Source organism: Branchiostoma floridae, chromosome 4 (assembly GCF_000003815.2).
Source record: "Branchiostoma floridae strain S238N-H82 chromosome 4, Bfl_VNyyK, whole genome shotgun sequence".
NCBI classification, from domain to species: domain Eukaryota; kingdom Metazoa; phylum Chordata; class Leptocardii; order Amphioxiformes; family Branchiostomatidae; genus Branchiostoma; species Branchiostoma floridae.
The window spans coordinates 27,201,519-27,213,706 of record NC_049982.1 but is presented as its reverse complement, the minus strand read 5'-3'; the positions used below and the strand labels follow the sequence as shown (position 1 = coordinate 27,213,706).

Sequence of the window (12,188 nt, the reverse complement as noted above, 5' to 3'; positions counted from 1 at the left end):
AACTAGGGGAATCAAACCAGCTGAAGAAGACCGATCGAGTCATGCTGTCTAGAATTCCGATGAGTCCATCTTTTAGAGTTGGAAATCAGTCCTTTGCTTCAAAATGCATTTTACCGATGAACTTAAAGCAGATTGATTTCCTCCAAAAAAAGGCAGACTTGTTTGTAAGTGACACTTTTTATTCAATGTTAACAAGAGCAACGACTGGCTCTAATATAGTGATTATAGTTGCTAGTGGTTTTCATACATTTCAGGTCCAATGTCTTGCATAGTAAGAATTATTATGTATGATGTGTACATGAGAATTCTAATAGTATATATTGGTAGTTGTCAGTACATGTACAATCATTGCTACCAAAAACAAACCATCACCTTTTTGTATGTACATGAACATGTGAAAGAACTCAATAATTTGTTAAAGGAATATAACTAAAGTTTTAGGTTATGGTGATTGTATACATGATATGATTCTAAGAAAAGCAGATCCAGAAAAAACTTAGCAACAGACCAGTCACCTTACAGATATGCCCAAAATTGTTGTTCATAACTGTTACTGCCACAGTGATAACATATGAGAGACATCAAAGAAGAGTGTTATACATGTATGTTATCAACATAGACAAATTTACATGTACATGTATTATTACTGTAAGTGTAACATTTTCTTTAACTGTTCCTCATCAAGATGATTCATGATTAAATTTTTATGTTAACACAATCTCATTTGATTCAATATGATCAATAATTTCAGGACAATGATATAAATAATTCGTAGGTTATATTTACTGAAATAGTCCGATGCATGAACTTGAAGACATGAAAGGTGTGAATGTTCTCTGTTGACTGTGTGCGAAAAATAAGTATTCTCCTATATATGCCGACTTAACATGCGTTTTCAATCCTGAATGTCTTTATGAAAACATTTTTTTTTTCGAGGAACTGGAAGATGGTTTGGATACCAACAAGCTACATGATAGTAACTGTTGCAATAACATGTGTTTGACATGAATGGTGACAGAATGACTTTTTTTGGTCCACTTCAATGATTTTCTACAAAAACAAAATTAAATTGTGGTCTTGGGTTACTACTTTTCTTGATTAGCAGCTTCAAATTACATGTAGATTCATCACATTAAAAATGACTTGATATTACAGTATTATGAACATAATTGTTCCCAAGATGATGCATGTTTCAAGCCAGGCTTGTTATCAAAGCAAACTAACAAGAAACAGACTGTATATAAATGTATAATTACACATTTGGCAAACCTCACCTCACAGCATAGTACATTAAATTCTATGGAAATCTTTTGTGCTTCAATACTTCTTGATCACATTTTTTGCTATCATAGCCATTACAAAATCAACCTTGATTCAAGGAAAGACCTACATGTACAGAAAAATCTGTACTTCATGAGAAAGAAAACAGCAGCAAAAAAAAACACATTATATTAGCCTACCTTGTACCCAACAATGGTCTACAGCAAAAATCACATTTTCAAAACACATTTAAGTCATTTGCATTCAAGATGCAAAACTGCATTTTTACACAAAAGTCACAAAATGTATAAAGCACATTTTCGAGCCCAAATCACTTTTTTCCTTTCACGAGGGTACTGTCAAAAACATAAAATTCTTGCATAGGTGAGTAAAAAAAAAGACTGATGGAACATAATACAATAATTTCTAGGTTAGTCTTCATAGCAGCATGGCCAGGAAGGAAGATTGTACCATTTCAAGTGGTCCCTTAAGTTAACAATGAGACTAAATAATTTATACAATGTATTCCCAGCACTATATAATTGTAGGAATGTCAATTCAATTGCCTTTTTTCCTACAACTGAAGCAAAGCCTCGCCCTTAACCTATATAATGCTCATTCACCTTTATCTGTGAGGTAACCTATATTCGTTGTTCTTAAAATCGGTATTTAGGGGCATCAAGTCGACGGACAGAGGATTCAAACTGCAGTATCTGAAATAGCGTAACATTACACAATACAATGTACCTTGAGAAGGCTCTGTTAAACCGGGCTGAGTTTTCCACCTGTGTGGACGTGGCCTCTAACCAACTGTCAGCCAATCGAAGGCCACACCAATTTAATTTCTTGGTTCACGGATTTTTTCATAAAAAATATGGAGCGAGAGGGCGAAATAAAAATAAAAATAAAAATTGTAAAATGGTTGGGGTAAAGGTAATCCAAGCTAATCCAAAACATAAAGAAAAAAAGGTTTTCAGCTTAAAAAAAGTACAAAAACACTATTATTGTACAGTAACAGCACCTGTACCCACACTTTAAGGAGCTTATAATATAAAGGCCAATTTGCTACACCAGAAAGTTGGTGAATGGTTTCATTAATGGTGAAAATTTGCTGAATGGTAAATTTTATTTTTTTTTTTTTTTTCAAAAAAATAGGAGCGAGCGAATCCGTGAACCAAGAAATTAAATTGGTGGGTGAATTGCTTACATGTTTTCTTTAAGTAAATACCAATTGCTTAAATGTTTTCTAACTTTAAGTAAATAGGATGGATGGTTAGGGGCCATGCCCACAAAAGTAGAAACCTCAGTCATGTTTAGCATAGTCGCCTTAAAGTATTTTGTACACTGGCCGCAGGCCAGGCCCTGCATATGAGAATGATTTTTGCTGCCTTTCAATATCTCCTGGTGTATTTTCAATACATCTCTGTTGTGGTATAGTTATAATTTGCTATCAGTAATTAGTTACAGCATTTAATATCCATAACAACACAACTTGGCTCCAGTCAGCCTTGCCTGGACACCAGTGACCAGCTACACACCGCTGACCATTTACACACCCCTGGACACTGCTGACCGGCTACACGTGTTGCCCAGCCTTTTCTTGCACACTTGTGACAGAAGTCTGTCCTCTGCCCATGGCTGACCTGTAGTACATGTAATATCAACATCACTTTGACAAGGTAAACTGAGATATTACTGACTGATAAAACCTTAAACGTAACAACAAAAGTTCACAGTGACACATATAGACAAACTCGTACACTCCAACACACACACACATACACGCACGTGTACACTCACACAGACACTAACACTGAAACAAACGTACGGACACACATACAGACACAAACATACAAGACTGCAGACACATACACAAACATACATGCACACACACACTAACACTAACACTGAAACAAACATACGCACACACATACAGACACAAACATACACAGACTGTAGACACATACACAAACATACATGCACACACACAGACATTAACGATATTATATGGAAGTTTGCTATCATCCCTGTTTCCCAATGAATTTGATCGTAGATGGAAATGTCCAGGAATGCCAGAGCCATTACCTGAGTTGTCCTGTGTGCTGTGTCATGAGAACACTAGTACTGTTGTGCTGTGCCCTGAGGTGTGTTTGGAAAGACCGTTCTGTAGCACACATCTTCTCACACAGGGGGCAGGCCAGGTCTGCAGTCTGCTCGTGGGATCTGCGGATGTGCCTCTTCAAGTCACCTTAAAGCAAGGAAACAAGAGTTCCAAGATCTGTGAGATCAAGATATTTGTATACCTACAAAACAGGTGTGTAACATCTAAAGGCAGTTTACTTGTCATGCAAAACAAACAAACAAAAACATGTCCCTGTAGCTTAAACTGGTAGCAACCACACAGTTAAACTCCTGGTTTGAATTAATCATCATCAATTTTCAAACTTGGAGATCCCAGTTCAATCCTGATCTTTGATAGGGTTGCACCCATCTTTCCAAAGGGGCATAAAAAGTGAGTCCATGTGTTTGAGGAGGTACCTTAAGCAATTGTTAAAGCGTAAAAACTAGCAACACTTCCTTGATAACATATGACCTAACTACTTAAACTACGTACCAATGTGCCACTAGGCACTACAAGGGTCTACTCTACACAAAAAAAAACAGAATACCTGACTGGTAGTAAGTCTTGTTACACAAGGCACACTGGAAGGGTTTGGCCTTGTTGTGGAACCTCAGGTGGGTGCTGAGATCACTGCGGCGTAGGAAACCCCGCCCGCACAGCTGGCAACGGTACGGCTCCGTACCTGCACAATGTCAAGTACATTCAGTAGGTAAGTTTTATTTCATATTCAATATGATGACATTGGTAAAGAGCTATGCAAGAAGTCTTCAGTACTACATTTAAATAAATGTATACAGTGTTCCTCTTTTTCTTCTCCAACCAAATGCAGATAATTTAAGGTCAATGACCTGGACCAGACAGCATCACCATAGTAAGTTAAGTACATGTGTAGCAGACAACCTGTGGTTGTTTGATTACATCATGTAGCAAGTGGCAGGACAGAGCTAGTGGGGCTGGTCACCATCCAGCAATCAATATGAATGTGTTTGTGGAAGAATAAACAAAGCCGCAGTTTGTTAGGCAACACCATGCATATGTGAACATATAAACATTAGATGTACAGTACATGTATTTGCTTCAAGATGTAAACTTTCTTGTTTTAATTTATCCTGCCTGCAATGAGCTGTTAGGTCTATAGATGAAACAGAAAGCACAAGAAAGGATCAGAATATCATTATATTGTGACTGTCTTCTTAAAAAATGGATTGAAGTTTATGTATCATAATATGATACTAAGAAGATGCACATGCTCACCTGTATGTGTATGGACGTGTCTCCTCAGATCTGACATCTGGTGAAACCTTTTGCCACACAGTTCACATGCAGGTCTGTGGTCCTCCTAAAGGGAAAACATAATGATTTATTTTTAACTCACAATTACAACTTCTTACATATACAGATTAGTACCAGTTTTCTGAACCTGTTTTGAATCAAATTATAACATCTTACTAGTAGATTCGAGTCCCAAAAAAATTATCTTTTAACATGATTTACTATTTATCAAATAAAAGTCTGAGCTTTCAATTTCTTGACATAACAGGATATTTAACCATTTCCATTAATCCAAATTTGCGAACTATGAATGCATACATACAAGGATATACTAATACAGACTGAAAACAATAACTCTGTTTTCACAGAGATAACAAACTCCTCTAACCTCAGTGTCAGCCTTGTGAAGTTGCTTATGACGAAGGAGGCTGTGTTTCGTACTAAACCCTGCACTGCAAACATCACAAACAACTCCATCCTTCCTTTTCTGTTTCTCCCTTCCTAGAATGGACTTGTCCTTCACAGCTTGCATCTTCCTTGCGCTACAGACGCCATTTTGGTTCTCCATTTCGTGCGGCAGCGTGACGATGATGGAACCAGGCGGGAGCGTTGCCATGGTGGTACACGGTACGGAGGTGGCCGCGATGGGCTGCATGTTCAGCGGTACACCCTGTACCATCAGTTCCTTCGCCGGTTGGGAATCGGCCAACCGGGAGTTACTGAAACTGATCTGCCCCTGTCCCTTTGGCGTGAGGATGACGATGGATTTGGCGGTGATTTCTACCGTTTCTTGACCGCCGCTGGGGTTTGCTGTATCGGCGTTAGCCACGCTACTGACAGACATGTCATGCTGGCTCTGTGATTCTGGCTCTGCCAGGCCGTTGGGTACCATCGAAAGGGACTGGAGGATATCGGACGCAGTTAGGAGGACAGAGTTTCCCCCTCCTGTGTTTTCTGAAGAAGACATGCCTCCCTGTTGAGGCATTCTTGGCAAACTCTCTCCCTGAAGGATCTGACTAGAGTTGTCAATTCCTGACGCGCCATTGGTAGATGGTACAAAGAAGACTTGTGCTGATTGGTCAGATATAGATGGTGATGTATCCAATGGCATAGCCCCACTCATTTCCTCTCCTTCTGTTTGTTAGCTCAGTGTTTTAAACCTCAACACTGTGCAAGTGATGACTTCCTGGATCTTACATGACCTGCATGCAGAGAAAAAAAGGTAGAAATATACAATATCCAAAGGCTCCATGTTGAATTGTGTCTACATGTAATTCAGGGAAGGTCATGTTGATTTGATTGTATGGATGATATCCTAGATGGGAATCCCAAAACTGACGAGAGCGTGCCAATAAGAAAAAGATTGGCCAATAAAAAGTTGCCTTCATTATGACATTTAAGTGGTCTGGAAGGTTGAACAAATGACAAACATAGAGTATTGAATACCGAACAATAAATTCTTCATTTTTATTTTCAAAGTCTTCTTCCTCGACATTGGAATTGACGTTGACATTATACTCATTAAATTATAGCCATATTTATAATATTTTTTTTTATCTTTTAATCTAGGGTATGCATTTGCTTCTTTTACAGTCGCTTTGTACGATTCAAAGCATGGTTGAAAACTTTTTATTTTCGAAAACGGACGAAAATTGATGCGCTTGCGGATGTCATCCATATAATCAAATCAACATGGCTTAATTTTTATTTTAGTCACTCTTTGCTAACAAGCAGTGGTGTGAACTAGCCTCTTTCGCAGCCACTCGCAATGGAGCTTATTCTACCGTACCCGAGTTGTGGTATACATAAAACTAAAAGTATTAAAACTCCCTTTTCCCGAATCTTAGAATTTTAGCCCAATGTAAGAAAGGAGTAGAAACAGAAAGAAACAACATGCCGACACCCGGGATCAAACCCGGGCCGGTAGATCACAAATCAAGCCGTGCTAACCACTATGGTACAAAAGGCTGACCAGCCAATTGGCGTTGTTGTTTGACGCTACTAATACAGACTGTTTACCCTCCACTGTTACACCATGTTGAAACTCACAAATCAGCGCTCTCAAAAGAAATAAACTTCAAAAGTCTGCAAAGTAGGCTAACGTTAGGTGTGAAAATGGCTGGCAGTACTGTTGTAATATCTCATTTGAATGACAACCATTGCAATAATTATCAGCACCTTTCTACTTGCAATTGTGAACTAAAAAACTACCCTATATAATTTCAACACACCTGTTAGGACGTTAAATAAATCTTGATACCCACTAATTTAATCAAAATGTGCATTTTACCATTTTATGTAAGAGTGTTACACAATTATATAGGTCATGCACACATATTACATGGTCATGAATGCTGCAGATGTGAAAAGCCCCAAGCCAAGGAGCACAAACACCTACAAAACTTGACAAGCAGACACTCCAAGACATTTTACAACTATCTTAGGAAATAGGTTCGAATTTCCCACCTTGTCTTATTTCTTACCTCTTGGACCACTGACAGGCATGGCATGTCTTCAAGGCCTGCGACCGACCTTTGACCCAGACTGTTTTACTATAAAAAAAGGGGGGGTTCACAATATTTGAAGAATCGCACTCCACTTTATACAAAATAATTTTCATAATCAAAACATATAATTTTATACAGTACATACAGATTTTAGTCTTATTTGTATATTTTTTTATTAATACAAAGGCAATAAAGTTGTTTTGAAAATTGTATTTCCCCTTTTTTGTAAAGTGAGCTGTACCAAATACGGAATGGCGGACGGAATGAACTATCTTTCCTGCGCTGTGATTGGCGATGCCTATATTAGGCGAAGACCCAATCCCATATAAAGGCAGGATAGACTATTCACATGCAGTTTGACGGACTCCTCCCCACAGCCGGTTCGTCGACGCCATGGCTACGGAAACACAGAAGATCCACAGAAAGACCGCCAGCAGGTTTTTCGGGGTGTAGAAGAGAGACCGAGTATTTACCTCGTTTGCGTTTACAGGGAGTATAGAATTCGAAGATTGCCCTTTTAGTGTCATGAAGATTTCGTATTTTATTTTGCTTTGTGAAACTGCGAGAAGTTGTTGCTGCGTAGGGACGAATGTGAGTTGTCTGCGTTTTGCACGTGTATCGCTCTTTGTCATGCTGAGGTCCGTTCTTCTCGCAGACACTGGCGTGCCGGGCATTGTGTATGGGTTATGGAAGAAAGCATGCCTCACTGAGAGAATAGACGCTTATTTTGGGCGTTTGTTAGACATCACAGGTATATGCAGTACTGTCTGGCAGAACGTCGACGGAGAAGGCAAGTCACACCGCCGGCACGGCCGACCCCAGCATGACTGACGCAGCAGCCTTGTGAATGAGCCGGACGTTCCATAGCAGAGCACCAGTAACACTGTTTTTGACAGTGAGACTCACCAGGACAAGTCTGCGATATCTACGACCTTCTGGGAACGGGTAGGGAAACTTGCCGACAACAGAGAAGATAGAGTAGTTTCCTACGGGCGTAGGATTTACAAGCCAAGCAGGTACGCAAGGTTTTGAGCTCGCCGCCATTTTTGGCGTCTTGTGGAATTTTCCATTTTGATTTGTCTTCCTACGTTGGCTGTTTTTCTAGTGGATCCCTCGGCTGTTTTCTTTCTTGTTCCTTCATGATTTTATTTTCCTGTTTTCCCCTTTTGTATGATTATGGTGTGTTTTGTTGGTCAGCAACTATTCTGTCGTTCATTTCGTTTAGCGACTCGTAATTTGCATATGTTTGCGCATCGCACATGTTTCGCGTGCGCAGGTGTGAGTGATTCTATTTGGTAAAATAGGCTTGGTATAATTAATTTTTGTGTTGTCTCATTTGAGTTAGGTATGTTGATACAGCTGAGCCACCGCTAGGGCTGCCGTTTACCCCGTCTTTTCGCCATAGGAGCCTTTGTGAAGCGGTACAACGTTGTTCCAGTTTCCGCACGCTCGGAGCAGAGCCCGACCTTTTTTATCTAGAAAGAGTCGGAGGCTTCAACTTATCACTGGTAGCTCTATGGGTGAGTTACGTTCTTTGAAAGGCTTTAGACAGTATTTGGTATAGTTTTTTTGTCTGCCTATCACGTTTGTTGTTGTTGTTGTGGAAGGAGTCGAACGTGTTGCCTTATTTTACGTATTTTCCTTTTGTTTTTTTTTTTCTGTATATTTGCTTTGTTTAATTTTGAAGTTAGGTTCGGCGATTCTGGGCATTGCATTTTGTGGACCAGCCAGCATTCAGCAAACCGAAAAGCTGAGGGACCAGGCCTCAAGACGCTCGGACAGCTCACTGCGGCAGTTTTCCTAAGGTGTGTCCTATATCTCAGCTAGAGGTTGTTATCTTGTTGCTCGTCAGGTCGGCAGACAACCTCGAGTTTGTAGCGAGATTTCAGGTGATTTGATTTTTGTTTTTTTTATGAGCCGATTTGCTTTTTGTTGGGTTTCTCGCTTGACAGGTTCTTGGACAACCCTAGGTAGAAAAAAAAGTGTTTGCAGTTTTTTGTCTGGTTGGTGTCATGCAATAGTTTGTTGGACAATTGAACTGTTGGACAGTTTTTGTTTGCTGTTGTCGTGCGACATGCTGTAAACAACCCCAGAGAGATAACAAGACTGCTGGAAAGTTTTGTTGTTGTTGTCATGCGACAGGTTGTTGGACAACCCCAGGTAAGTAACAAGACTGTTGGACAGTTTTTGTTTGTAGTTGTCATGCGACAGGTTGTTGGACAACCCCAGGTAAGTAACAAGACTGTTGGACAGTTTTGTTTGTAGTTGTCATGCGACAGGTTGTTGGACAACCCCAGGTAAGTAACAAGACTATTGGATAGTTTTGTTTGTGGATGGACGACGGGTTGTGGGATAGCACCAGGCAGGTAACAGGACTGTTGGACAGTTTTGTTTGTTGATGTACGACAGGTTGTGGGACAACACCAGGCAAGTAACAAGACTGTTGGACAGTTTGATTTGTTGATGTACGACAGGCTGTGGGACGGCACCAGGCAAGTAACAGGACTGTTGGACAGTTTGGTTTGTTGATGTATACGATAGGCTGTGGGACAGCACCAGGAAAGTAACAGGACTGTTGGGCAGTTTTGTTTGTTGATGTACGACAGGCTGTGGGACAGCACCAGGCAGGTAACAAGACTGTTGGACAGTTTTGTTTGTTGACGTACGACAGGCTGTGGGACAGCACCAGGCAGGTAACAAGACTGTTGGACAGTTTTGTTTGTTGATGTACGACAGGCTGTGGGACGGCACCAGGCAAGTAACAGGACTGTCGGACAGTTTGTTTGTTGATGTACGACAGGTTGTGGGACAACACCAGGCAAGTAACAGGACTGTTGGGCAGTTTGGTTCGTTGATGTACGACAAGCTGTGGGACAGCACCAGGCAAGTAACAGGACTGTTGGACAGTTTGGTTCGTTGATGTACGATAGGCTGTGGGACAGCACCAGGCAGGTAACAGGACTGTTGGACAGTTTGGTTAGTTGATGTACGATAGGCTGTGGGACAGCACCAGGCAAGTAACAAGACTGTTGGACAGTTTGGTTCGTTGATGTACGATAGGCTGTGGGACAGCACCAGGCAGGTAACAGGACTGTTGGACAGTTTGGTTAGTTGATGTACGATAGGCTGTGGGACAGCACCAGGCAAGTAACAAGACTGTTGGACAGTTTTGTTTGTTGATGTACGACGGGTTGTGGGACAGCACCAGCCAGGTAACAGGACTGTTGGACAGTTTGGTTGGTTGATGTACGACAGGCTGTGGGACAGCACCAGGCAGGTAACAAGACTGTTGGACAGTTTGGTTGGTTGATGTACGACAGGCTGTGGGACAGCACCAGGCAAGTAACAAGACTGTTGGACAGTTTTGTTTGTTGTCGTGCGACAGGCTGTGGGACAGCACCAGGCAGGTAACAGGGCTGTTGGACAGTTTGGTTTGTGGTCGTGCGACAGGCAGTGAGACAACGCCAGGTAGAGTAACAACAGTGTACGACAGTTTTTGTTTGTTTGCTGTTGTCGTATGACAGGTTGTTGGACAACCCCGGGTAGGTAACAAGACTGTTGGACAGTTTTGTTTGTTGTTGTCGTGCGATAGGTTGGTTAGACAACCCCAGAGAAGTAAAAAGGCTGCTCGACAGTTTTGTGACGCTGTGCTGTAGTACGACAGATTGTTTAGCAACTCCAGGAAGCCAACAAGACTGTTGGACATTTTTTGTTTGTTGTTGTCGTGCGACAGGTTGTTAGACAACCCCAGAGAAGTAAAAAGGCTGTTAGACAGTTTTGTGGGTTGTCGTACGATAGATTGTTTAGCAACCCCAGGTAAGCAGCAAAACTGTTGGACATTTTTGTTTGTTGTTGTCGTGTGACAGGTTGTTAGACAACCTCAGAGAATTAAAAGGCTGTTAGATAGTTTTGTGTGTTGTTGTACGACAGATTGTTGAGTAACCCCAGGTAAGCAGCAAGACTGTTGGAAAGTTTTTGGACTAGAGAAGTAAAGAGACTGTTAGACAGTTTTCTGTTATCGCACGATACGTTGTTACAAATTTGTTACCCAGGTGTTAGTGGTTGGTCGCACGACAGGTTGTTTAGACAAGCCTAGGTAGGTAACATGGCTGGCGGACAGTTTTTTATTTTGTTTGTTATGCGACAAGTTGTGGGACAACCACAGGTGGAGTTTAAGACTGAAGGACAATTTTTGTGTGATATGGAGCCGTACTATTAGTTATTGGACAGCTTCAGGCTGATAACAGGACTTGGTTTTCGTTCGGTTTGTTACTTGACAAGTCGAGGGACAACTCTAGGCTGATATAGTTGGTCGTGCGGCAGGGTAGCCACATGTAGGAAATGAGAATAGTACAGTTTGGCTGGCTGACTACGACAGGTTTTTGGTTAACTTCGTGATGGTACATACCGAGACTGTCCGATACTTTGGTGAGATTTGTGGCATTGCAGATTGTTGATGGACCCCGTGTAGATAACGAGAACGGCAAGCAGTTTTTAACACGATTGAGAAAATATCTACAGAAGCACTGAAGTCGAGGCCGACAATTGTGAAGATTACGGTGTGCAATGTAGAGAATAGTACGTCGTGGATAGTTTTAGGACGGACAGTACAAGATTAAAAGTTGGCACTTATATACGTATAACTGCAAGGAGTTTGAACTAATTACGAGTATCATTCGTTCGTTTTTCAACACGCTATTGTATCGCTATGATTCTTGGTACACGTACGTTTTCTTTGAAGTACAAGACACAGAGCAACATTGTCGTAGAACATTCGTAACCAACGACGTATTCGTTAGGTGGTACAGGTTTTCAAGAGAAAGGATAGCTTCATCCCGAAGGACATGCAATATGATAAATATGTTACAGGAAGCATTCAGTACAACGCGCGTGGGTGTGATGCGAGGACGTCTGATAATACCACCTCAAGTTCAGCAACTTAGACCCACCAGCCAGCTGAGAAGTACACGCAGCAAACCATATGGGAGGACGGCGTACAGGCAGGGATGGTGGCCAAGCAAAGGGAT

At 41.2% G+C, this 12,188-nt stretch overlaps 1 protein-coding gene across 2 annotated transcripts; it reads right to left on the bottom strand.

Annotated features, from left to right (window-relative positions):
* Positions 1–2,650: 2,650 nt before the first annotated feature.
* Positions 2,651–7,196, bottom strand: LOC118412778 (zinc finger and BTB domain-containing protein 18.3-like). Of its 2 annotated transcripts, none has more exons than XM_035815795.1 (6): positions 7,138–7,196; positions 5,043–5,856; positions 4,637–4,721; positions 3,930–4,064; positions 3,346–3,508; positions 2,651–2,903 (listed from the first exon to the last, which is right to left on the bottom strand). In XM_035815795.1, the coding sequence occupies exons 2-6, from the start codon at positions 5,775–5,777 to the stop codon at positions 2,837–2,839; spliced, it is 1,185 nt and encodes a 394-aa protein (XP_035671688.1). In that variant the 5' UTR covers positions 5,778–5,856; positions 7,138–7,196; the 3' UTR covers positions 2,651–2,836. The 2 variants fall into 2 exon arrangements, with proteins under 2 accessions (XP_035671688.1, XP_035671689.1); XM_035815796.1 differs by having other exon boundaries at positions 7,121–7,180.
* Between the last annotated feature and the right edge of the window lie 4,992 nt (positions 7,197–12,188).

Coding starts and splice junctions, on each gene's coding strand:
- LOC118412778 (XM_035815795.1), bottom strand. CDS start 5,777: ATGAGTGGGGCTATGCCATTGGATACATCACCATCTATATCTGACCAA. Junction 4,065..4,636: donor ACACGTCCATACACATACAG/GTGAGCATGTGC, acceptor GACATTGTGCAG/GTACGGAGCCGTACCGTTGC. Junction 2,904..3,345: donor CAGCACACAGGACAACTCAG/GTAATGGCTCTG, acceptor CATGTACTACAG/GTCAGCCATGGGCAGAGGAC.